Source organism: Electrona antarctica (genome assembly GCF_951216825.1).
Source record: "Electrona antarctica genome assembly, chromosome: 16".
NCBI lineage: Eukaryota > Metazoa > Chordata > Actinopteri > Myctophiformes > Myctophidae > Electrona > Electrona antarctica.
In genome coordinates, this window is record NC_136797.1 from 33,351,268 (window position 1) to 33,377,618 (window position 26,351).

Genomic DNA, 26,351 nt, shown 5'->3' on the forward strand with positions numbered 1-26,351 from the left:
AAATTAGAATCTGTCTTTTATAGCACCACCATGAGGCTGATTTTCAAGTGGCATTTCTTCCTCTGCCTAGCGGGAATGTGCGTGCAAAATTTGCATGATGCCTCAAGTCGTGAACAGTGAAGTTCACGATTTGAGGCATTTTGTTCAAAACTGCTCTTGCAATTTTGGAAGCCAATCTTAGCCAAATAGGATGGAATATGAAAAATCACACCTGTATAAAGTGAGGGGCGCTCTTATCTTATGAACAACTGAATTTATGCGATTGTTTGGTGAATTTACGTCATATGTGGCGAAAATTTCACGTAATTTCTCCTTTCATTGTCAATGGCAAATATGAGACGTGTGGGGACAAGATTTAGCTGACATTTGACCTAATTTCTCTTTTCATTGTCAATGGCAAATATTGAGACTTGTGGGGAGGATAAGGATGGAAAGTCAAAGGACGGCCAAAGGAAAGGTGATGGAACGTACAAACATAAAGGAGAAGTGAGTGACCTTGTGATATAGTTGTAAAAATGCAGATCTACAAAGCATTAGGTAATATAATTCTAATCATAATGTACATTTCAGTTGGAACAAACCATGGACACACTGACTCAACAATTAGCACCCAGCTGGAAAGGGGACAAGGTGAAAATATTTGTATTGTTTATTATGGTCTTGTGTTACATTCTTTAAGGTTTATTGTTTTCATATTGCATTTGATATCTGCACTGTATGGAACTTACAATCATCTTCATCCTTTTTGGACAGCAAGAAAATTGACTTCTCCCACTCTGTGGCTGCCATCAACCAAACTTGACTAACCCTGTTGCATGGATCCGGTGAACAATCGCATTAACATAAACACGCACAACACGGAATGTACACAACAAGGTCAGAAACAAAACGAGGACTGCTACATATTTTCACAGTATAAGGATTGCTAAATTCAATTTTAGTTTGTGGTTCTATGATTTACATGCCAGTGAAGATACATATCTTGCCAAAGGTATTTAATTTACAATACAAGTTCTAAGGTACATTTGTTTACGGTGTTATATTTAAGGTCTTTATTTCACTCTGAACTTGGCACCCTATCCGCAAACATCTCACACTCAGCCCGCAACCTAGGTGTTTTCTTTGATCCAGATATTTCCTTCAACACCAAAGTAGTCCAGTCATGTTACCATCAAATCAGAAATATCGCTAAAATTAAACATTTTTTGTCATATGCAGACCTGGAAACCGTCATACACGCGTTCATATCTTCACGACTGGATTACTGCAATTCAATATACTCTGGTATGAGCAAGAAAAATATATCTCGCCTCCAGATGGTGCAGAACTCTGCGGCTCGCCTTCTCACCAACACAAGAAAACGTGAGCATATCACACCTATTTTAGCTACTCTTCACTGGCTCCCTGTGAGCTACAGAATTGATTTTAAGATTGTATTGATTACTTTTAAAGCTCTACATGGTCTAGCTCCCATTTATATAACAGACTTGCTCCAACCCCATAACCCTGTGCGCTGTCTCAGATCTTCGGATAGGGCCCTCCTAGTTCCTCTTGCAACACGTCTGGTCACTCGGGGTGACCGGGCCTTTGCGGCTCGGGCACCTTTGCTCTGGAACTCCCTGCCACTGGCTCTTAGGTTAGCAGAATCAGTGTCTTCTTTTAAAACGCTTTTAAAAACACATCTATATGCCAAGTGTTTTTCCTAATATTGTTTTTAATTGTTTTATTGACCTGTTATTTTCTTCATATTTCATTGTTTCTGATGTTTTGATGTTTTGTTGTTTTGATGTTTTTATGATTCCTGTTTTATAACCTGTCTGTAAAGCACTTTGTAACTATATGTTTGGAAAGGTGCTATACAAATAAAATGCATTCATTCATTCATTCATTTACTTGCTCTCATAGCCAGGTTTATTATTGTAATTTCACATGGGCCATTACTAGCATGCTGCAAATGATTCAGAGATGGACTCAGGAAAGGCTGAGAATATGGTAAAAAGGCTTCGCTGCTTGACGAGTGGAAGATCATTGTACGCACAGCAAGAAAGCAGTTAAAGTCCAATGCTGAGAGCGACCTAGGAATTCTAATTGAAACACTGGTTAAGAGTAAAGACATTTCGAGACTATATGATTAAATCAGAGAATACATCACACCTGATATTGTGGTAAAACGACGAGTTGATGCATGTAAATGTATTTCAGAGGACATTTTTAAAATGGCATATGAGAGGATTCTAGATGAATTTAATGGAATCGAAGTGCAACGACGGTTTAAAAAACTGCTTGACTGTGATCCTCACTCCTTTGGCCCTCCAACACAAATCAGTTCCAGGTATGGCAGCCACTAGCCAGCCATATGGAGGTGGTAGCCAGCCATGTGGAGGCAGCAGAGCTTGCTGCAAGGAAAGCAGAAGTAAAGAAACAGAAGGATCAGAAGAGCTGGACGGAGCAGATTGAGGCTGAGAAACGGAAGGAGAAGATGGGGGAGCCAGAGGACCGGCAGACGAGTGCTCTGGAGGCTCAGAAGGGTGAATTGGAGCAGCAGGAAGATGCAGTCATCCAGGCTGACTACAATCCAGCCCAAATTTGCATGCCCAGAGAAAAGGTGTCTCCCAGTCCCAATCCCATAACGATCCACCACTCCACTGTCACAGCAGATTCACACAAGGTTGCATCAACTCTACACCCAGAAGTCTCCTCCCTCATACAGGTCAGGGGGGAAAGCCACCACATTCCCATCAAGGAACTTCCCCCATCTTCCCCTATGGAAACTATTCACATTTTAGAGTTCAACTTCAAAGATGGTGTCATGGAAGGCAAACCTGGATCTCAAGAGGTCTCCCCCAACATACTGTCTGAAATCTTACAGAAAACCAGTCAAGGCCATAAGTTTTCAGTACCCTTTAAGGAGAGAACCAGTTTAACCGGAAATTATCAACAGGCTTCGGAGAAACGTAACCATGCCTAAGGGAGTCTACCTTTATTGTGATGTTTAGGAAGTGTTGACATGCTGGCCCTTTAATTTGACATGGGTCTAGTCAGAGCCATATAATAAGGCTCTGCGCTTATATATGTTTGATGTGTTTATTGATTATTGTCTGATTTATGATGCATATTATGTTTTTCTTTATTTTAGTTCTATGTTGATTAATTAATAAAGCAACTTAAAATCGTCAGTCTTCATCCTGGCCAGCTACAATATTTTGCCATTGATTTCATTACCACCTCCCACACACACACACACACACACACACACACACACACACACACACACACACACACACACACACACACACACACACACACACACACACACACACACACACACACACACACACACACACACACACACACACACACACACACACACACACACACACACACACACACACACACACACACACACACACACACACACACACACACACACACACACACACACACACACACACACACACACACAGCGTTATGTCGTTTCTTCACCACCAAGTGTCACTGTTGCAGCCATGACTCTGGATTTGATAAAACTGTGATTTAGGCCATGTTATCTGCATACTATTGGTCCTCCAACAGTGAAAACTTAACCCTGGTTTCAACACTGCCATCTACCAGGAGAGTACTTTGTGCTTCAGAATGTTGACAAGCTTTATGGAGATGCAGATTTTACTTTCCAGCTCGATTTGGCACCTGCCCACAGTGCCAAAACTACTATAGTAATTGGTGTACTGACCATAGTATTACTGTGCCTAGTCCCCATTTCCATTTGCACACTGAATGCTGCTGTGAGGTCATGGAGATAAGGCCTTATGAGTATTATGTTTTTATGTGTAGGCTATTGCAATTGTTTGATGTACTGATGTCTATGCCGTTGCAACCCAATTTGTGCTTCGGGGACACAAACAAACTTGAACCTTGAGAGCCATCTGAGGGGTTTGATGGAAAGTCCTGCCTTGGCTAAGTGCTATCAGATTATATATACACAAATTGGGTCTCGTGCACCAATGAGTTCCTAATATTTCCTCTTACATTTCTTCCTAAGTGAATTCCTAAGAGAAGTTGAGCTAAATTCATGAAACATTCTTATTCTCATTTTATTACTGAATGAAAGCTGGTGGATTAAGGCATTAAGGTGTGTTGGGTGATATGGTGGCGTGCAAGGGGTGGGTATAGGGGGGCTTTCAGGGTTGGAAGGGGAAAGGAAAATGGGGGTGTGGTTGCTGTAGGTATATGGGGGTGTGGGTGTACTGGCGGGGGTGGGGGTATGGGGGCGATGGTGTTTTGGGTTATGGGGTGGGTATGGTGCTTGGCTTCAACTCAACTGGTCTGCTTGTGTTGGATTGTAATTTTCAGGCCTGTTAAACTCTAAAGCAGTGGTTCTCAAACATTTTCATGTCAAGGACCCCCAAATTGACATGCATTCTGCACACACCCATCTGAAAATATTTTCTGCTATGGAAACCTTCTGAAGATTTATAAAAACGTTCCGAAAATAGTCGATCTACAAGCTCAAAATGACACACAGGTCAACAGTAGAAGTGAAGCAACAACATGTCAGTAGAGGGCACAAAAGCTCCACTTCATACACCAGCAAAACTGGGCTGAACACACTGACTCTTCAACCACCTATCAGTGGTGGAAAAAGTACTAAGTATCAATACTGCAATCGGAATACTATGTTACAAGTAAAAGTCCAGAATTCAAAATGCACGTAAAAGGCATCAAAATGTAGTACAAAAATAATGTCCCGTTTCAAGTTTTCAAATGTATAACAAATCTTTTGAAAATAGATGATCTACAAGCTCACAATGTGTTTCGATGCGACGCAGTGTGAGCCTCAAGCTTGTAGATCGGCTATTTTCAAATTTCCAAAATGAAGTAGTTAATGTATATTCTGTAATAATAATCAAAATCTACAAAGTAACTAGTAGCTAAAGTGTTCAGCTATTTTCAAATTTGTATACATTTTGAACATGGGACATACCGATACTTTTGGTACTTAGTATTCCAGACTTTTACGTATAATAGATTATTGTTTACATTGCAGTATTGATACTTTTACTTAAGTAAAAAATGTGACTATACTTTTTCCACCACTGGTGAGCCAGCTGCTCAGGAGACTGCAGAAAGTTTACAGAAAGGAAAAAGAAAACCCAAAAAACAGGCTAGCAGAACCACATGCAAACACACAACACCACCATCTTCATCAAGGGTTCCCAGATGTTTTCAGCTCGAGATCCAAAAGATAATATGGTGTCTCCCCAGAAATTGAACTCAGTTGGAGGTCCCCAGTACTTTACTGTACATCCATGCTGTTCACATTTTCGACTAAAGTATTAAATCAATCAATTGTAGATATGTCTATAATCGTGCACCCCTAATCCTGATAGCTTCCATACTATGCTCATCAGTTGTCTTCCCAACTGCAACGTCACCCACTACAATCACTTTGGCAATGTTTAAGCTGCAAACACAAGAACAAGAGGCAATAGAACGCCAAAGTCCTGACTTCACTCGCTCATCCCCTGGTTCTGCCTGGTTCACGGAAGTAATTCCTCTATGGAGAATAACATGGGGTCATCTTAAAATCGTTTCATATAAGCATTGTGGTCCAAAAATAAACAAGCGGTCTCTGCGTTATTGTCAGGGAGGTGTCTCTGTATCGTTTTGCTGGTACAGCGATTATCATTGCTACACTCCGCGTTGTTTAATAAAAAGCATTTTTATCCGAGCTGTTTTTTTGTAACCTTACCTCGCCTCACCGAGTCACCAGGCTTTAGTTTTTTTGCCATTGGCTTTCAACTACAAGCCCCTATCGGTCGGGAGGAGTGTGGCACTCGGTGTGTTCGATATAGGCACGCTGACCGGCGTGACCACACTACCAATACAGACTAATAGGCGAGTGTGCTCCCGGTGTGCAACTGTGAATTTCCCAAACGAAGCCTGTTTGAGAAAAGTAGCCGGGGCGCTCGGATATATATGTGTATATATGTGTCAAATCAGCCATAAATACTACTATCAAATTCAGGGTCAGCTAGCCTTAAGTGGTCTTCAGTGGTGTGATTTCATCACAGACACTCTCACTGACTATGCAGTTGAAAGGATTTATAGAGATGATCCAATCAATGAGAGAGAAACTTGATCGTTTTTACTTTAATGTGTACATGGATGTGTTAAGCCGGTAAAAAGGAGAGATGTAGTCATATCTTATGAGATGGATGTGAGGGTGAAATATGCAGCATAAAAACGGTTCAAAATATGACTGTCGACTCTTGTTTTTGTAATTTTTCAGTTTGGCTGATTTGGGACAGTTAAATTGGATTCAGTTAAAAAAAGAGCTGACTCAGGTTGGGTTGTGCTTTCCTTCACATTTTTCTTCCTAGTGGGAATATGTAATATGTAATATTGCTTATAATAAACAAGTAAGACGCGCAAACGCGGGAAGCGAACGCAGCTCGTAAATTGCAATAACAACAATTAGAATAAATTACGTACTTTTTAAGGGTTTTTTTAAGTTACGTTTTTTTAAATTAAATGTTTTTTCAAGTTTTTAGTGTGTATGTGTGCGTGCGTGTTTCTTTTTTAGGTTTTTTTTTTTAAAGTTGTTTGTTTAAGTTTTTTTTTAAGTTAAGTTTTTTTTTAAGTTAAGTTTTTTGTGTGCGATTTTCCTTTTTAAGTTTTTTTTTTAAGTTAAGTTTTTTTTTAAGTTAAGTTTTTTTTTAAGTTAAGTTTTTTGTGTGCGTTTTTCCTTTTTACGTTTTTTTTTAAGTTAAGTTTTTTTTTAAGTTAAGTTTTTTGTGTGCGATTTTCCTTTTTAAGTTTTTTTTTTAAGTTAAGTTTTTTTTTAAGTTAAGTTTTTTTTTAAGTTAAGTTTTTTTTTAAGTTAAGTTTTTTGTGTGCGTTTTTCCTTTTTACGTTTTTTTTTAAGTTAAGTTTTTTTTTAAGTTAAGTTTTTTTTTAAGTTAAGTTTTTTGTGTGTGTGCGTTTTTCCTTTTTAAGTTTTTTTTTAAAGTTGTGAGTGTGTGCGCGTGCGTGCGTGCGTGTGTGTGTGTGTGTGTGCGTGCATGTGTGTGTGTGTGTGTTTTTGTGTGTGATACAGCTGCGCCCTCTGGTGGTGGGCGGGTGGTGTTACAGCGTGACACACAGACACACACACAGACGTGATCTGCTGGGTCTCATAGTAAATGCTCACTGCGTTCGCAATTATTTCTACTTAGTGGTATGCACTATGCAGGTTATCATTCAGGGGATTGCTATTTGCCACAGTGCCACCCACTAGTGCAGGGGCGCCCACACTTTTTTGACTCAAGAACCACTTTCAAAATGACCAGTTCAACAAGATCTACCCACCCAAAAAAACGATGATCCCATTGCTGAAATGAAATGTACCTGAGGGGGCTTTGGAATAGTGGTGCTAGCTTTACATATAGACAAACACACCTGGAATGGGAAATGGAGGGACAAATGGAATTGGTAGGGTAATTTTTGTATAACTTTGTAATGCTACTGATGTTTGTGCACAACAATCTTGAAAACAAGACGAGTTGTCCCGTTTGTGTGGTATTTTTCACACCACTTATTTGACCAAAACATGTCAAGAAAAAACATGCCATTTATAAAAGTTGAAGTTAAACAGGCCTTTTACTGAGGACAGGTATTGAGTTGGAGAAAAGGAGAAAGGAGAAAAAAAAGGAAAACCATGTCATCCATTCATGGATTAAAGCACAAACAGATTGTCATGGCCTTTGCTTTTATGAAATGTCCAAGACCCATTATTTATTTAGATGCCTCTGACAGTGGTATTATTGCTATTGTGACCACTTTAAATACTATCCGATCTTAAAATAACAAGCACACAAAAATAGCTGATTTATCGCCACACGTTATGTGCTTGAAGATCGGGTGTGCATCCTCAGAAAACATGCAGACAATTTTCATTGTCTCAATATTTATAAAAACCCAGACTTAAACAATTTCAATAAAATAGATCTATAAGCTCACAACAATATGCAACACGTTGAGCTTGTACTTTTTAGGGATGTCCCGATACACTTTTTTTCTTTCCGATCCGATGCCGATACCACAATTTCTGTTTTAGCCGGTACCGAATACCGATACCAGAGAATATATATAATAATAATAAAAAGATTTTTTTTTTTAAGTCCACCGACTGGGAATAGTGTTTATAGCTATACATCTATATATCTTGTGTTGTGTTTATAGCAGACTCCTCACTCAAATGTGCACTTGCAGTTTGGGCAACTCAAAAGCAAACTCCACATGCCCCAACATTTTATTTACCTGTCAACCCCTTACCCCTGTGTCAGGCATATTTGCTGATACTGATATGAGATTGACTGATATGACATTCCTGTATGATGAAGGGCAATAATTTGTGGAAAAATATATAGTATATTTTAAAGGTATATTTAAAGTCATTTTTGTGCCACACAAAGATAATTGCAGGGCGCTAGACCCTCCTATGCTAAGCTTTGTGCGTTTGTGTTTACCCCATAGCGATGATTTGATTGGCTGAGCATGGAATTGACGATAAAAAGTGAGGACACCAATTGTATTTTGGTGGAATGTGATTATGTATGATAAGAGCGCCCCTCACTTCACATGGGTGACTGGGTGGTAGCTCAGTCTGTAGGGACTTGACTTGGCTTTGGGAAAAAGGTGATGTGAATGTTAGAGGAGGCTTCAGACTGGTTTGTCCCCTTCGACATCCAGAGGCCCCATAGACAGAGGAACGAGTCCATCCCAGATATGGTAGTCCTTCACTCTGCGTATGGCCCTTTCTACCAAAATCCTCAGATGGGCAATCTGCTGGGTCTTACGTGTGTCCTCCGTGCTGAGCTAAGCAAATTTCTTCAGAGGAGGGATGATGAGTGTTGCCCTCACATCAGAAAGCATCTTCTCTATTAGAAATCCCTTGTCCCCCATTACTGCATCTCCAGGTTCAAGCAGGGCCGGTTCTAGGGGGGGGCAGGGGTGGGCACAGCCCACCCAAACGTGCGTCCTGCCCACCCAATGTGGGTTTGACACCCCACCCGCGCCGGCGGAGTCGCCCCCCTTACAATTCTGTCTGCCCACCTGAGTGGGGCTGGCTAAATCCGGCCCTGGGTTCAAGTAACTGTAACAGCTGTGATTTACGAGTTATTTCGATGTCTGAGATGGAGCCTGTATACAGTTTGGAAACGAAAGTTACTACCCCACATGGAGAGATCTCAATCAGACCTTTGGAGGAGGTGTGGTTTTTGTAGTTTGAAAACATTTCTGACTGTAGTGACAGGGCGGATGGATCTCAGTGTATTTCTGTGCAGTCTATTATGACTGACTTCAGGGCAGTAGAGCTTGAACTTGTCAGGCATTGTAGCTTGTACTTGCTCTCTTGACATCCACAATGGTAGTGAGCCCAGAACAAGAAAAAGGTAGCTAGTCCACGTTAAGATGTTGCGACTAACTGTGGATTGGCTGACCTTGAATATGGTTGACAAAGTTATCTCATGAAGCCCAGCTGCAACACGACAGAGGAACATGAAGAACTGATCAATGAGTGGGAGTTTGCGACGAGGGCTACAGGTAGGTAGATCTTGTGCCATTCGCTGTGCCTTGGTCCAGTACACTAGTTTTGAAGCCGAGGGCTTGATTGACTCCCAAAATACAGTGAAAACCTCCGAGATGAATCTGGTGTAAAAACGGTAGTCTTCGTCTGTAACAGTAACACAATAATGGTAAATAAGGGGCTGCTCCACATCAACCTTTTTTTTTGATTGATTGAAAATTTTATTAACAGTTTGCAGAATTACAGTACATTTCAAGCACAAACTCAATACAAAGGCTGTTAACTGTGAGTGGACGACCCAATTAAGCATTACACTTGTTTACAACAGGGTCCACCATGTTCAATTCATCAAAACATTTAGAGACGTACAAATAGACACTTCTATATAGACAAAGAACAGTACAGGAATTCATCATAATCCTTCATCTGAGCAAGCTCCATTTCCAGCATTATGACCTTCAACCCAACTCCCGTATTCTTCCAGAGGCAGTGTCCAGTTTAGCTTAAGAAAAAAATCACACCTGTGTGAACTGAGTGGTGCAAATCCCCCCCCTCTCTCTCTCTCATTAGCAGGCAACAGTGCAATACTATCTCTGTCTCTGTTTCTGGCACAACAGCGCCCCTACTGGTACTCATGAGTCACACATGAGTCACACACAAACGTAGGTTAACACATAGGTTAACACAAGTCACAGACATTGCTGTTCCTTGGAGTGGTTGCACCACTCAAAAAAAAGGACACATCACTAATCCATCTATGCATTTTCCAATCTAATTCACTAAAACAAAGTATTTAGCACACCTGATTTTCAACTCAGGTTGGTGGAGCAGACATTAAAGATAAATTACCTGCACACTGTTGTTCAATAAAGAAAATATTATTAAAAAGTCAACTTTTTGTTCAAGGACTTATCAGATGTCCTGGACTATATAATCTTAAAGATTATAAAGTTTTGTTTATTGAGTAAGTGAAGACGCCATGCTGTCAATACTTGTATATTGTATCTTTTCTGTAAGAAGACAGTACATTTTGTATACTAACCAGGAGATGGACGGCAATCATAATTGTGATCTTTGGAGACTGCACCTGCAGTGTACTGCCTCGTTTGTTCTGTCCCCAGTTCACTGTCCTCTCTGACCGGGCCTACCAGGTTTCTTGGAAAGGTTTGCTATCATCCCCCCGTATAGGCCTACCCTCCAAACTGGGGTCCCACAGGGATCTGTACTTGGTCCCCTCCTTTTCTCACTGTACACTAAATCTCTTGGCACTATCATCTCTGCTCACAATATATCCTATCACTGCTATGCTGATGACACACAACTGTTTCTATCCTTCCTCCCCTCTGCCACGAAGGTGGAAGAGCGCATCACTGCATGCCTGGCTGACATCTCACAGTGGATGTCTTCCAACCACCTGAACCCAGACAAGACTGAGCTTCTCTTCTTCCCAGCTAAGTCCTGCCCTATGCGGGAGCTAACTATCTCCGTAGACAACGCCCTGGTAACGTCTGTCCCGACAGCCAGGAACCTTGGCGTTGTCCTGGACAGTCAGCTCTCGTTCAAAACACTGTCACTCGATCCTGTAGGTTTACACTCTATAACATACGACAAATTAGACCGTTCCTCACCCAGGAGTCAGCTCAGCTCCTAATCCAGACAACAGTCTTGTCAAAACTTGACTATTGTAACTCCCTCCTAACTGCATGGCCTACCGGCATGTGCACTTCCGCACTGCCGCAGACAAAATTCTCACACGTCTCCCCCCTTCTCCGCTCCCTCCATTGGCTCCCGGTCGCTGCCCGCACAGAATACAAAACTCTGATGCTGGCATTCAAAGCAACCAAAGGCATGGCTCCCCCATATCTTACAAGTATGATCAAACCCTACAAACCTTTCCGCGCACTCAGATCAGCCAACACAGGGAAGCTGAAAGTACCTTCACTAAAAACCTCGGGACAACGCTCCACACGTCCCAAACTCTTCTCCCGTCTGGCTCCAAAACTATGGAATGCACTTCCCATTACAATCAGAACTGCAGCCTCACTCCCAATCTTCCGCCATAGTCTGAAAACCCATTTTTTTAGACTCCATCATGGCACGTAGCACTTGCCCTAGCTATGCCCTATGTTACGTAGACAGCACTAGAATTGCATTTTATGTAGTCATAGCACTTTATAGTACACATGTTTAGTATAATATAGTATGTATAGTTTATATATAGTTTCATTACATAGATAGTCCACCGTTACGTTCTTATAGCTTACGCATGTTTCATGATAACTACTTTTATGTGATGTATGCCTTGCTTTTTGTTATTGCTTAAATGTAAATCGCTCTGGATTAAGAGCGTCTGCTAAATGCCTAAATTGTAAATTGAAATTGTGATGTTGTCCTCTGTCCGCCAGATCCCAAAACATATCACCAAAGTTTCCGTTTCATGGGCGCACGCACGCACACACACACACACACACACACACACACACACACACACACACACACACACACACACACACACACACACACACACACACACACACACACACACACACACACACACACACACACACACACACACACACACACACACACACACACACACACACACACACACACACACACACACACACACACACACACACACACACACACACACACACACACACACACACACACACACACACACACACACACACACACACACACACACACACTAGTAGCGACCATGTAGCGACCAGCGAGCAACTTCATTGAAAGGACTTCCCAGTCCGTGAGGAAATCTTGTTGACAGAACGTTTGGACAAAACGGGGGGAGATATTTCCCACGAACTGTACAATGGACACGCCCCTACAGTCCTTGACAGAGAGGCCAGAAAATATTGCATTGTATTTCATCCATTTTTAAAAATCATTTCTGAAACGTAGCGATTTTTTTCATCATTCAAATTTGGTCTGTTGGTTAATAACACATTACTCTGTGGTGTGACAAACTGGGAATACATATTGTATCATCTTTTTTATTTTGCTTTACAGCCACTTTAACGAAAATATATTATAAAATATATTTATATTTTATTTTTGTATTTCCATTTCTGCTAAGCAGCAAGCTATATATTCTTAAATTTATATTTATATTAGTGTAGACCCTAGAGGGAGGCAGAGGTTAATTGGCAAGGGTATTTAAAGCCTTTCTGAGCTGGCAGGTAGCAGGTCTGAAAGCTGTGGGGCCTCACAACACTGCAGGGAGTGTGTTGTTCAGAAGGGGGATGTTTGACTGCTGGCATGTCTCTTGGTAAGCCTATATGCTTTTGTATATTATTGTTTTATGAGTTTCTTGATATGATATGATATAAAATGAGTCTCTTTATATTGCCAGGTCTACTTGTTGCTGTATACGGTAGTAGATTCAAGGTTTCCTGCACAAGAATTGTTTGGGGTGTGGCCACCACCCATTCTTATGTGTAGCAGTTAACTTGGAGAAATGTGAGTATATGATCATGCAAATCTGAATCCAGAAAGGAGTTGTTTGATGTTTTCTGTCATGCAATGTTGTGTCACCTTGTCTCTAACCTGCATGATTTGTCACTGTTTAACAGCTACAGGTGGAGACAGGGGAGGGCTTGTTATTTCCCTGTATGACCATTGAGAGAGAAGTTTAATGTGTTTGACTTAAGAGCTGTACTTTGGTAAGGGGATCCTTTTATTGGTGTGCATATTGAAGTTTGTGGGTATATATTATATTGAGTTTATATGTATTTGACATTTGTGCACTGAACTTTGTCATTACCTTTTATATTAGGTCCATGTGGAACAAGCGGCCCCTAAAAGGACTGCTGTTCCTTTCCCTTCTTTTTTAGATTTACTTTGATTTGTTCTTTTTTTGAGTAACCATTCTCAACCATTTTCATGTATATCTCAAACACTGTTAACATGTGTTGCAAATACCTTCTTTTTGTAACATGCTTTTATAAATAAAATAATTGTTAACTTTTGTACCACAATCCTGAGTCCTAAATTATTAGCTGGGTCACATTAGAATACATTTGCGCGACGGAACTACAGACAGCTAGAGCTAAATCGACCAGTGTTTATTTTTTTGGCGAATCAGCGAATATAAGACTTCCGGTGGACGATCTCTTCAAAATAAGAGTACCCTCTAGTCAGAGCCATATTTTCTAAGGCTCTGGAGTAAACCAGAGTAAACTAGAGGTAAGAGGTCACGCGAGAGATTACACAGCCAATCACGCCCTGGCTGCCGCCCATCCCCCACCAGCACGGAACCACCTCAGCCTCGCCTAGCTACTCCACCCTTGTATACTCTCAAGTAAGTTTAGTTTCAATTAGAGTTTTTAGTTTGACGATGGACCAAGAAGACAAGCATGTTGGACTTGGAGATATGAAGAGCCCTGATGAAGACGGTGCGTCTTCGTCGGACCGCCGTGCTTTGACTCAACAAATGGCGAAGGCAGAATTCAAACTTGATAACAGACCACCAGAACAGACTTGGTTGCAGGCTCGTGCAAACGGAGTGCGGAATAATCTGGTGAGTGTATGTTCTTAACTAGTTATTCTTTTGTCAGTGACAATGGTGCTAACCAGATGATCATTTGGCGTCGCGTCGGGGTAAATGACGAACACCGCCGCCCCCTCGATATTTTTTTTTCTTCTTTAGGCCTATATATTTGTTCAAAGGTGTTAATAATTCATACCAGCAGTAGAAAAGTAGGCCCCACTAGTCTCTAGACTGACCGAGACTAAAAGTACTCACTACTAAAATGTTCAACATCTACATAATAGAAAGTTGTCTTAAACATTAATAAAATGGCCGCCCTACACACGTTGTGAGCTCGTAGATCGGCTATTTTCAAATAGCAAAGTGAAATATGGCTTAAGTAGTTAATGTAGGAGGCTATGTGTTACTTTAAGCCATGTCAAACATACGGCCCGCGGGCCAGAACCGGCCCGCAAGAGTCTGTCAAAAAAAGTAAGTCTCTAGCACATTCCTGTCAAAAGTAATGATTTTTTTTTAAAGAAATATAAACCAAAATGCTCAATCCCAGTTCTGAGCTGCCGTTCCTAACTAGCCTGATTGCTGTCAGCTGTGCTCAATTGACCGCCCCCTCTCTCTCTCTGCTGCGTGTCGAAGACAGTGTCCGAGGGACCATTCAGATCACAGCTGACAAAGAAATTATCATACCGGTATATCCCACCACTGCAGATTATACATATTATTTAATGATGTTCTGAAAATAACTTCTCAGAAACTGGTCCCTGATATTCAGGAAGCAGCAAGTGAAAACAAGACAGATGAAATGTCATGGTTTTCATTTCTTTTTTTCCCCATTTGGCTATTTTTGTAAGTAGTAATAACAATTAAGATTTTTTTTAAGTATTAGTTATTGTTATTCACTCATATTTTTTGGTTCCATTGTTCATCACTTCAATAAAAAAGCAGGCCTGCATAAAACCAAGGGTTAACTTGAAATTTCTGCTGAGACAGTATTTGAAATTTAAACATTGTATGTTCAAATGGTTTATTGGCGCTCCAAAAAATTGGCGCTAAATAAAAATAGCATCTCTCATAGCAAATGGCTTCTAGGCTACAGGTATACCAATAATGAAAGTCAATTATGTAAGTAGCTATTCTTATTTTAATTTGTGTGATGTAGTGTAGCTATAGCATGCACAACAGGAAGAAAAACAAAGCCAAGTGACAGCTGTGTACGTAAACATGTGTGAGCATGCTTGCAGTCCACGACTGCATGGTTGTACCGCTCCGGCCCTCATGAAGTCACATTTCGTCCAATGCGGCCCCCACCCCAAAATGAGTTCGACATCCCTTATGAACATGCACGGCGAGTTGGATGGTTCTTTGTTGACAAGAGATGAGAAATTGTTGTTTAGAGAGTTTCTGGATTTAATTAATCTATCTAAACTGTGTTTCAGTGGGCTTGCTGCGACCACTTTTGTTGCTGCTTTTTCGTGGAGCCAAAAGACCGCAGAATTCCCATTTCAGTAGAAGTCGAAGTCATCGACGGAACTGACGATCTTGGAACTGACGATCTTGGAACTAGTGCTAAGGAGCTGGCACATAGGCACGGCAAAAAGATAAGCGTGGAGGTGTCCCCGCTTTCCACAACTGTTGGCGAACTCATGATGGAGGTCGAAAAAGTAAGTGATATTTTTTTGTTAACACATATTCTATCAATTGCTATAGTGTAGTGCTATAGAGGGGTGGACCCTCTTGTAAACAAGTGTTATGCTTGATTGGGTTGTCCACTCACAGTTAACAGTCTTTGTATTGAGTTGAGTTGAGTTTGTAACTGTTAATAAATATTTCAATCAAAAGGTCATTTATTAAACTTATTTTAACAAATAAATAATTGATTCCTGTAATTTTGCCCGTACATTATGGTATAATGTGAGTCCCACGCACATTTACAGTGATACTAATATAATGAGCCAATATGAATATGATCGGACTGGCTGGCTTGACTGTCTTGCTCAGAACGGGTTCTGGTTGCCATTTTCCTGCCTACCAGTAGGCTATAGTAGTAGGCTGCTAGGCTACATTTTCCAGCCTCACTGTTGAGACATACCATTGTAGATATAACATAATTAAATAAACACTGTATGGTTTGGGTGTCAGCCTGTCTGTCAGATGACAAAATAACATAACCTCGATCCACAGTAATGGGTCTGCCCTGTCCGTTTTTAGACCCTAACTGGTTCATTCCACCATGGGCTGTCAGAATTATGCTTCCATTGTAGCCTCGCAGTGCGTTGACTGTCAGAGATATCAAATAATTAAATACACGCTCACGCTGTTTATTTACTCTGGAGAGAAGTATGTTTGGCTGATCACTCGTCACTCTCGTGGTGTTTTTCCCCCTCTCCCATGTCCACATGTCTTCTCGTCAAGTAAGTTGTAAACATTGATAACGGTTTTGACGTGAGGGGAGGCGGCTATCAGATCAGACCACCGAAAAATTTCTAACGGTGAATAATAACACTACCGCCGTCGATACAGAGCCATAGAGCAGAGTTGTCAAAGTCAAACATAGTAGAGAGATGGAAGATGGTGTACTGTAGTGACAGTGTACACACCAGCATCACTGACAAGCAAACTTACAAACTACAGACTGGCAGCTAGCCTAGCAGCCTACTAACTAGGCAGGAAGATGGCACCCAAATAAGCAAAAATCCTACCGAACACGTCACTGTGCCCCCCCCCCCCCTCCTATAGAGTTAGACAGACAACAGTGTTGTTGGCTCTTGTTTGTGTGTACAGTGTGCTTTGCTTTTTTTTCTTCATGTGTTTGCACTAAATTACATTAAAACATTAAATTCACTTTGCCACTCACTTTATGCATGCACATACTCTCTAGTGTGATTGGCCGGAATGATGTGATTTTGATTGGTTGAGCACGGAATGTGATAAATGATGATAAGAGCACTTCACACGTGTGATTTGTATTTATTTATTATTAACTAAATCAGGTTCAAAGACTACAACAATCCCAGTTGGACTTAAATTCAAGCAGCTGTCCTCTGTGTGATCCGTTAAAGCTGAAATGTCAAACAAAAATGTCCTATGATAAATATTTAACAAGTTTTAGCACCATTTTTGCCAGGATAACCTATGACATTTTCATATCTTCCAGAATCTGCAGGTGAATCTGCCATTGGTGGATGGATATCGACTGATCGGCCTGCAGAATAATCTGACATTAAACAAAGTGGAGGTGTACAAAGGGGGGTCTGCAGAATGTGGACGTGAACTGAACACACTCCTCACTGTGAAGTGCACTGATGGAATCAACTATGGAGCTAAATTTAAGCTTTCACAGCATCTGGTAAGTCACTGAGTGCCGCACTACGAGCTTGTAGATCACATTGGTAGCTACAGAAACGTCTCTGCTTTTGCATGTGATGTGACAGACAAGACATTGCACTTTCCATTTAATTTTATTCATAAAATATTCCATTGCCTGGCCCTGTATCTCAAATAGTCAAATTAATATTTTATTAAGGAATATGCCTTTTGTATTCTTTCTGTATATCAGCAAATTGCAATTATTATACACTATTGAGGGAAATTAAGATTATCAGATAATACAAAAAAATGCCGCTTATCAACCAACTGGTTAATCCATTGATAAGGTTATCAGTGATCAATTAATGAATTGATAATTTGCATCCCTACAATGGGTAATTAAACCACTTGTATAACATGAAAACCTGTGTTTCATCTTCCTGAACAGAACTACCAGATGATGCGCGATGCGCACGACATGGATCAGGAAGAAGATCCTCTTCCTGACCTCTTCCTGAATGATGATGAAATGACCTGATCTGCTGAACCCGACAGAGAGACACACACACACACACACACACACACACACACACACACACACACACACACACACACACACACACACACACACACACACACACACACACACACACACACACACACACACACACACACACACACACACACACACACACACACACACACACACACACACACACACACGATGGGAGTACATGGGGTGGGTTGTGGGGAGGCGGGGGTTATGTTATATATATATATGTTACATTGTGAAGAGTCGGGGTGGGGGGTGCATTGTGAAGAGTCAGGGAGGAGGGTTGCATTTTGAACCATAATCGTACCCATATACCCACTGCATCCTTATTATGCCCTTTTAGTTGTAATAAGTTACGTTCAGTTCATGTGGGTTGGGGATTTTATATACTCTAAGACCCGTCATTGTGACCCGTCATTTTGAAGGAAGAGTAGCGGACGTACCTATATACCCACTTATCTCCCCAAGTGGAGAGCCAGGGTACTTTACACATTTTGCTGGGAGACGGGAGAAACACACACACGATGGGAGTACATGGGGTGGGGAGGCGGGGGTTATGTTATATATATATATATATGTTACATTGTGAAGAGTCGGGGTGGGGGGTGCATTGTGAAGAGTCAGGGAGGAGGGTTGCATTTTGAACCATAATCGTACCCATATACCCACTGCATCCTTATTATGCCCTATTAGTTGTAATAAGTTACGTTCAGTTCATGTCGGTTGGGGATCTTATATACTCTAAGACCCGTCATTGTGACCCGTCATTTTGAAGGAAGAGTAGCGGTCGTACCCATATACCCACTTATCTCCCCAATTGGAGAGCCAGGGTACTTTACACATTTTGCTGGGAGACGGGAGAACTCAAATCTGTTTATTTTGGAAAGGATGCAACAGGATTCTGTTTGGCTCCTTTTTTTCTTTTTAGCAGCTGTTGTCAAAGAAAAATGCTATGCTAAAAATACTAATGTACTCAACTGTTCGTGTATGAATAAATTGGTTCAACGTGGTTTCGGTTGTGGTTAATTTGTTTTTGATTGTGTTTGTGGTTAAATATATTTAATGAGAAGTTATAAATGGCATATACCTCCGATTAATATGATTATCTGATCAAATTTAGTAATAGTTTATGTAGATAGAAGTGTGCTTTTAGAACTTTTTATGTTTTTAAGAGTGGTACAATTAAGATGGGTTAATCCTGCAAACTGAAACTGTTTAATACCATGTCTCAACCTACAACTCATCCAAGCTGAAAGTTTATTTGTGATCCAAGCTGCCTCTGGGGATTCTAGTGGCCAAAGAAGCTCTGCTAACAGACTATAGATTTTCAGGATTGCGGAACCCCTTTTGGTGTTTTAAGCATTCTGTTACACTTTAGCTATTGAAAAATAGCAGATGTACAAGCTGAGCTTGTACATCTGCTATTTTTGAAAAATCATGAAAATGTGGCTCAAATCTTTGAATATAATCTTTCAGAGCAAACGCTTATAACTCAAACCATTGCTCTGGGAGGTCCCTGGAATAACATATTTTCAGATGGGGGTCGGCGGCCAATTACATATAATTCTGGGGGTCCTTGACATGAAATAGTTTGAGAACCACTGACATAGAAACAAGGGTTTTTCAGAAAACTTACGATTTAGAAGGCCTTTGTAGAATCGTCCTCTGGTCTAAATGGGTGTAAATTAACCATCCGTCAGGCATCACTTGACTCAGTCCAAAACAAAGGGCACTTTAATCCCCAAGTAGGCTCTATAGCAGTGTTCCTCAAAGCTGTTCCAAATGGACCCTTATACAGGTCTGTAACTTTGACGCGCGTGTACAACACAAGTGGAACCAAATGGACCCATGTACTGTCAGAGTCATGGTGGGGCCGGGGGTCCTTGAAATAAAAACGTTTCAGAACCACTGCTCTATAGCCGATCATTTGTATTAAGCATCCTTATAAATGCATGCACAAGACACGTATTGTGTACTTTACAGTAATATTTAATATAGTATGCATTATAGTCTATTATTGCATGTCTATAAGGCAGTGGTTCCCAAACCTTTTCATGTCAACGACCCCCAAATTGACATGAAATTGATATTGCGGACCCCCATTTGAAGAGATATGCCAGGGACCCACCATAAAGAGAAGATTTTCATGGCTCTAGCAGTGATTCTCAACCCGTTTAATTTCAAGGACCCCCAGTTTGACATGCATTAGTCTACGGACCCCCTTTTAATGGCATTTCTATATCTGGGACCCCCAATTTATATTGTAAAATCGATAATTTAATTTAATATTATTTCAACTGAAAACCCTGTTTTCTTTCACTTGTTAAAGATGTTTGTTTTGTGTTTAATGTAGGCTAATACAAACTATAAAATATTGAATTGCATGCAGCTAGTCATTAGTTGTGTCACAGCGTGCGCAGCGCTTGGGAATCATTAGTTGATTTGACCCCCAATCCAACCCATTGATGCCGAGTGCCAAGCAGGGAGGTATTGGGTCCCATTTTTACAGTCTTTGGTATGACCCGGCCAGGGATCGAACCCCCGACCTCCCAGTTTCAGGGCGGACACTAACCACAAGGCCACTGTCTGGTTCAAGAGGAAAATATCTGTTTTTGAAAAGTGTTTTCTGTCCTGAATTTGAGAAAAAGAAAGAAAGATGTGGCAGCAAGCAAAAAAACCTGCTGTTGAGTGTATTGTCTTAACTAGTCTTTAATAAATGTCAGTGTGCTAACCGGTTGTGAAGATAATATTTGGCGGTGTGTTAAATACCGCCCCCCTCTACAGTACATATTTTTTCTTTAGGCCTATTATTTGTTCACAAAAGTATTAATAATTCAGACCAATATGAAGTTATTTAGTCTGCAGCAGTAAGTAGGCTCTAATAGACTAAAATGACTCGCTACTCATTATGTAGAATGTTATAATTATGTCTAAAAATATTTTAAAAATGGCAGATCTACAAGCTCACAACATGTCGCATCCCGACACGTGAGCTCGTAGATCGGCTATTCTCAAATTGCAAAGTTTAAATATGGCTGATGTGGTTAATGTAGGCAGCGGCTTATGTTTTTCTTTAAGTGTTTGATGAGCACACATGGCTCGCGGAAAACACTATCTACACCTGGGAAAAACGGAATCCATTCTTTTTGGATCAAGTGGGTGACAATATTATCACACGAAAAGATGAAATTACCTACCTAGGTTCCATCCTGGAGGCAAACCCCCCCCCCCCCCCAACTCTCAACCCAGGACCTTCTAGCTGTGAGGCGACTACTACCGACTGTTCCACTGTGCCCTCTATATTACAGTATTGAGTATTGGCTTTATACTGCTCAATAGAAAAAAACATTTATACAATGCAATTTCATATCAATTGCCAAGTCAACCTACTGAGGAGTAAAATGGATGAGGACAGACTGACAAGAGTTTTGTTCATTTAATAGTAAGATGAGATGGACAAACTGTTTAACCTTGTTATGCAATCAAGACTCAGACTCAAGAGAAGAAACACATGGGCATCACATTCTCCAGGGCTTCATCGTGTAAATGTTAGCCCTACTCCCTTTTATGTTTGGACTTGCATACTGTCCTGATTTCACAGTGTACAGCACGTGAATACAGTACAGTAAGTGCTTTCCTTTGTTTTTGGTGTGAAGTGATAGTTAGGTACTCACATGGCAGGCAGACTTGCTCTCTCCTCCAGCACAGATCATGGTCGTCTTCACTGAGCTGCCCCACCAGCCAATGAGACTACAGATGCTGTGCTCCACCACAGGGAGCCCTGCTGTAAGTTTGCTTGCCCTGGGAGTCTGGGACCACCAGCTGACAAAGACAAAAAGGTCAGACCTGCTCTATTTATTATTATTTTACACATTTTTGCATAGAGAATTTAAATAATCTGATTTGTTTTTTTATTGCGGGTGTGTTTGCACAAAATACGTGAAAAGTTTTTCCTCTTAGCCGGCCCAAGCCGGGCATGAAGTAATCATTTAGTGCCGTCTGTTTTCCAGGCAATTTGTCTCAGGTTGGTGCTAGTCTCGCATAGCAAGACCTTTCACAGCTCTGCCCACTCGGGGAGCTGTGGAGATCTGGCTATGCGAGGCTGTACTGTACTGTACTGTACTGTACTGTACTGTACTGTATATAAACATTTCAATTATAGTTTTTATAGTGCTCCTTCAGTTAAAAACACCAATTGAACCGGAACATGATGTATTAATTTCAAACATCACTGGCATTGACATTCTGATAAGAAATATTAGATCTAATATCTAATATGTTTGAGGGGCCAAGTCCGAAGGGCCTTTGGTGCCTCATTGTATTTGTATTAGTACAGCAGCCGGGCTTGTGGCATGGGACATTTGGTATATAGTCGTTTTTATTGGCCTAAAATATTGTCTATAAAATTCAATCTTTATTGCAGACTCAGGGGAATCCATATCACAGTACAAAACAACAATACAATAGATTAAAAAAAAAGAAGATAATATAGAAAGAAATATACAATAAAAAGAGTTCCACAATGTTCAGTTTCGAACATACAAACAAGTTCGCCAATGGTTCCACAGTCTGGAGGAGAACCTGACAGAACTACGTAACGGGTTAGTAATGACATCAATGTCGTCATTTACTGACTCAGATACTCTGCACATAAATCTATACATAAGATTGCGCAGCACAGCAGAGCAAGTGGGGACCCCAACACTGACGAACATGTGGCTTGCACTGGAGCTTCTTGGAGCTCTCAGTAGCAGCCTCATACAGTCATTGTAGGCCACTGTCAATCGTCTAATACTGGCCTGTTTGTAGCGACATCACAGGTGGGCACAAAAGGATTTAAAAAGTGAAATCTTCACCGGTACTGAGCACATGCTAAATTTTCTACACAGCATGTTTCCTTGCGCATACAGCTTCCGGCGCTGTCTATATATGTCCTTGTCATCAGAGAGGTCATTTGAGATGATGTGGCCCAAATATGTAATCTCACTGCAGACACTAAGGACAGAGCCAGAGAGATAAAAGTCAGGAAAGGTTAGATGTCCGTCTTACCTGCTTCGAACAATCATAATCTTGCTCTTTTTTGCATTATATTTAATTAAGTCCACCTGGCTGCTGGCCAGGTGGAAGCCTGACAAGGCGCCAGGGCCGGATGGCACCGCGGCAAAGGTGCTCAAGCTCTGCGCCATGGAGCTCTCGCCCATTCTTCACTCCATATTCTGGGAGTCATACAGGACAGCATCCGTACCAACGCTCTGGAAAACATCCACCATCATACCGGTACACTCGAAACCCCGTTCCTCTAGTCTACACACTATACTGTACACAAATTACTGTATTAGCCTTTCTCCCACCAACATCACATACTTTAAATACTCTGTTGACACTGCCATTCTCGGACTGCTCCATGACAATAACTATTAGTCTATCAGAACACCATTTCTCATCTTACACAGTGGTGCACGGACAACTATCTAGAGTTGAATGCGGACAAAACAAAAGAACTGGTCATTGAAACAACCGACACTGGACTTAACCCACTCCTCATTAATGGGAAAACAGTAGAACAGGTTGACAGTTTCACATATCTTGGACTCACCCTGGACAATAAACTTAGGTTTGATCAACACATTACATCTATCCAGTCACATTTTCAGCAAAGACTTCATGTACCGGTAATTCGTAAATTAATTAGTACCACAGACGAAAAACAGTCTAAATCCAAATTTCAGATTGACCCCTCCACGAAAAGGCCTCGTTGTCCTGACCCCTTATCTATCATTTATACATTATGGATAAATAGTGTGGACTTAGACTGTTTTTCGTCTGTGGCATTCTCTTTTGCCCCTATCTTCTGTTATTATTAAACAAAAGCATACTGCCCATGCCCAACAGAAACAAACTTTTCAGTATTACCCATATTGCTTCCAAGATCATGGACCCCCATGAAATAATTTTTTTTGTGAAAAGTCATGATGAAATATTGAAGAAGAGTAGCTCGGGTTGCCATGTATTGCTGTACTTCAATATATTTTGATGAGAAATATGTTTTATGGAATATTTTACGTTGGGCAAAAAATAACAAAATATATGTTTAGTGTTCTAGGGTTAAGGCTCTGTTCCATTCAGTGTACAGTGGTACCCCTGAGAGTGTACAAATGAAACCAAATCAAATGGACCCTTGGTTCCATGTGTACCCTCTCAGAGTTACACACCTGTACAGGGCCTCAATGACACTTACCCACTTGTGTAGCAGCGTTTCCAGTGAGACAACATGCTCAGTAGCAGCACCATTACTCTGTATAAGTACAGAACAAAGAATGTTTGCTTTCGCCATCTTTGTTGAAAACAAGCGTCCCATCAGTGCCCATTGACTCCCAGGCTGTGCAAAAAAGGTCCCGTTTGACCAGAATGGAACAGAGCCTTAATAATTAGTAACACCTCATAGGGAAGGAGGCGCGCCCGGAAGTAGGATGAGTTATTCTGTGCATATACTGTAGAGCCTATTTAAATACTGATCCAGTAAGAGGGTGTGTGTGTGTGTGTGTGTAGGGGGGTCTCACCCCTCTGTAGAGGTCTTGGCCGTCACGGCGTCACCTGTGTAGGTGGAATCCATGTTTGTGCAGCGTAGCATTTGGATTAAAGGCCTGCAAAGGTCAAACACAACAGGAACATGGAGGATGATAGTGGGACTAATTAAAATTAGTTTAGTACAACAACTGAGTTAATCTTGTTTGTGTAGGTCAGGGGTGCCCACACTTTTTTGACTTGAGAGCTACTTTCAAAATGACCAGCTCAACAAGATCGAAAAAAGTATTAACATTGCTGAAAATAGTTTAAATATGTACCTGAGGGGGCTTTGGTATAGCGGAGCTGGTGTTACATATAAGACACTTGCAATGGGAAATAAGGGGCAGAAATGGAATAGGTTAGGGTTGGGCCCTTTTGATGTCAATCAAGTCACCTTAATTCAAGTGGCAGATGCCAAAAATAGTTTTTATAGATTTAAATCAAATATTCTGGCATGTCATGTGATCTACCTGCACAGCCTTTCTGATCTACTGGTCACGATTTACCTTTTGGGCACCCCTGGTGTAGGTTAATGGAATCATCTAGAAGCATGTTTTGTTTTTCTTCTTCTAGCCGATCTACAAGCTCAATCGTGATATAATCGTGATAGTGATTTGAAGGAACACCGCCCAGATCCTAGATGAGATATAAGAGAGCTAGTGAGGGAGTTATTGGGTTGCTGGGATGGGATGAAAGTCACTTCATATACATCATAAAGTACTGTGGGGGCTGGATGGATGACAAGGTAAAAAAAGACCCCCACAGACATGGTGAAGGAGGTAGGGAAGTGCACTCTAAACTCAAGGCTTACTCTAGCCGCAATTTGCAACTCTAGATTTTTTTATAATGGGATGAATCTATTGCAATACCCTCCATTGACTCCCCACTCATCCAATTTGCTTTTGTGATCTGCTTGTATTAAACAACGTTAAACTCACCAACATTGCAGCTGTAGGGCAAGCTTGAATTATCCCCTTTCAATCTGCTGAGCTTTTGTTTCATAAAAATCCACCGTAGACATGTTATGAGCTAGTTTCTCTCAAGAAATTCTCTGCAGGTTATTCTTTTTCTAAGTGTTTCTAAGGAGTTTGGAAGCACTCGTTTTTATTAATGGGTCGCGCTGCTCTGCCTCCTGCATTATGTGCAAATGCGAAACAGGTGGTTCAGTGACTTCGACGAGTGCTTCCAAACTCCAATACTTCACCTGCAGATAATTTCTTGACAGAAAGTAGCTCATATAACATGTCTATGGTTGATTTTTATGAAACACAAGCTTGGCAGATTGAAAGAGGATAATTCAAGCTTGGCCTAGAGCTGCAATGTTGGGGAGTTTAAAGTCGTTTAATACAAGCAGATCGCAAAAGCAAATGGATGAGTGGGGAGTCAATGGAGGGTATTGCAACTCTAGATTCATCCAATTATTAAAAAATCTGCAAATTGCGGCTAGGATTACTCTAGGGCTGTAAACCGGTGCGAGAGGCCAGCATGAAAGTCCATAAGCAAAAAGAAGGGGCTCTCACCCTGAAGGAAGAATGAGGCTCTTTGGATGCAAAAACAAAAAGTCTTTACTTATAGTACAAAAAGTGACACAGAGGGAGAGGAATTTAGGTCCTTACCATCAACACTGAATGTAGGTTGCACATGTTGGCTATAAGTAGGCAGGAGGCCTATTTGAGGTAACAAATGGTAGAGAGGCTGATTGAAGGCACAGAGTGTCAGCAATCAGCCCATTAGCACTGTGGAGACCAAGGGCCTACAGGAAATGAACACCATGAAAGACTACATACACAAAGAAAGACAACAAGGAATTATTGTCAAATCACTCTTAAAGGATAGAGAATCTTAGTTACAAG

The 26,351-nt window shown here is 41.0% G+C and overlaps 2 protein-coding genes and 1 long non-coding RNA gene across 3 annotated transcripts; 2 read left to right on the forward strand and 1 right to left on the reverse strand.

The window, feature by feature from the left end:
- Nucleotides 1–1,939: 1,939 nt before the first annotated feature.
- On the reverse strand, nt 1,940–26,109 carry LOC306939539 (proproteinase E-like). The gene is made up of 4 exons (XM_079524129.1): nt 26,019–26,109; nt 24,492–24,575; nt 21,606–21,753; nt 1,940–2,396 (listed from the first exon to the last, which is right to left on the reverse strand). The coding sequence occupies exons 2-4, from the start codon at nt 24,560–24,562 to the stop codon at nt 2,235–2,237; spliced, it is 381 nt and encodes a 126-aa protein (XP_079380255.1). The 5' UTR covers nt 24,563–24,575; nt 26,019–26,109; the 3' UTR covers nt 1,940–2,234.
- LOC306939659 lies at nt 12,789–13,378 on the forward strand. Its single transcript, XR_013791904.1, has 3 exons — nt 12,789–12,854; nt 12,939–13,045; nt 13,159–13,378. It is a non-coding gene; the product is annotated as an uncharacterized lncRNA (long non-coding RNA).
- Nucleotides 13,790–18,103, forward strand: LOC306939538 (uncharacterized protein). Its single transcript, XM_079524128.1, has 4 exons — nt 13,790–14,105; nt 15,509–15,733; nt 17,227–17,418; nt 17,827–18,103. The coding sequence occupies exons 1-4, from the start codon at nt 13,923–13,925 to the stop codon at nt 17,914–17,916; spliced, it is 690 nt and encodes a 229-aa protein (XP_079380254.1). The 5' UTR covers nt 13,790–13,922; the 3' UTR covers nt 17,917–18,103.
- Nucleotides 26,110–26,351: the final 242 nt, after the last annotated feature.

What these genes read in the sequence shown, in the direction of transcription:
- LOC306939538 (XM_079524128.1), top strand. Translation starts at nt 13,923, where the DNA reads ATGGACCAAGAAGACAAGCATGTTGGACTTGGAGATATGAAGAGCCCT. An exon ending in ACGGAGTGCGGAATAATCTG is followed by an intron (nt 14,106 to 15,508) that starts GTGAGTGTATGT and finishes ACTGTGTTTCAG; the next exon opens with TGGGCTTGCTGCGACCACTT. An exon ending in TCATGATGGAGGTCGAAAAA is followed by an intron (nt 15,734 to 17,226) that starts GTAAGTGATATT and finishes CATATCTTCCAG; the next exon opens with AATCTGCAGGTGAATCTGCC.
- LOC306939539 (XM_079524129.1), bottom strand. Translation starts at nt 24,562, where the DNA reads ATGCTACGCTGCACAAACATGGATTCCACCTACACAGGTGACGCCGTG. An exon ending in GCCAAGACCTCTACAGAGGG is followed by an intron (nt 21,754 to 24,491) that starts GTGAGACCCCCC and finishes TGTCTTTGTCAG; the next exon opens with CTGGTGGTCCCAGACTCCCA. An exon ending in AGAGCAAGTCTGCCTGCCAT is followed by an intron (nt 2,397 to 21,605) that starts GTGAGTACCTAA and finishes CTTTCCTTGCAG; the next exon opens with CAAGCTCTGCTGCCTCCACA.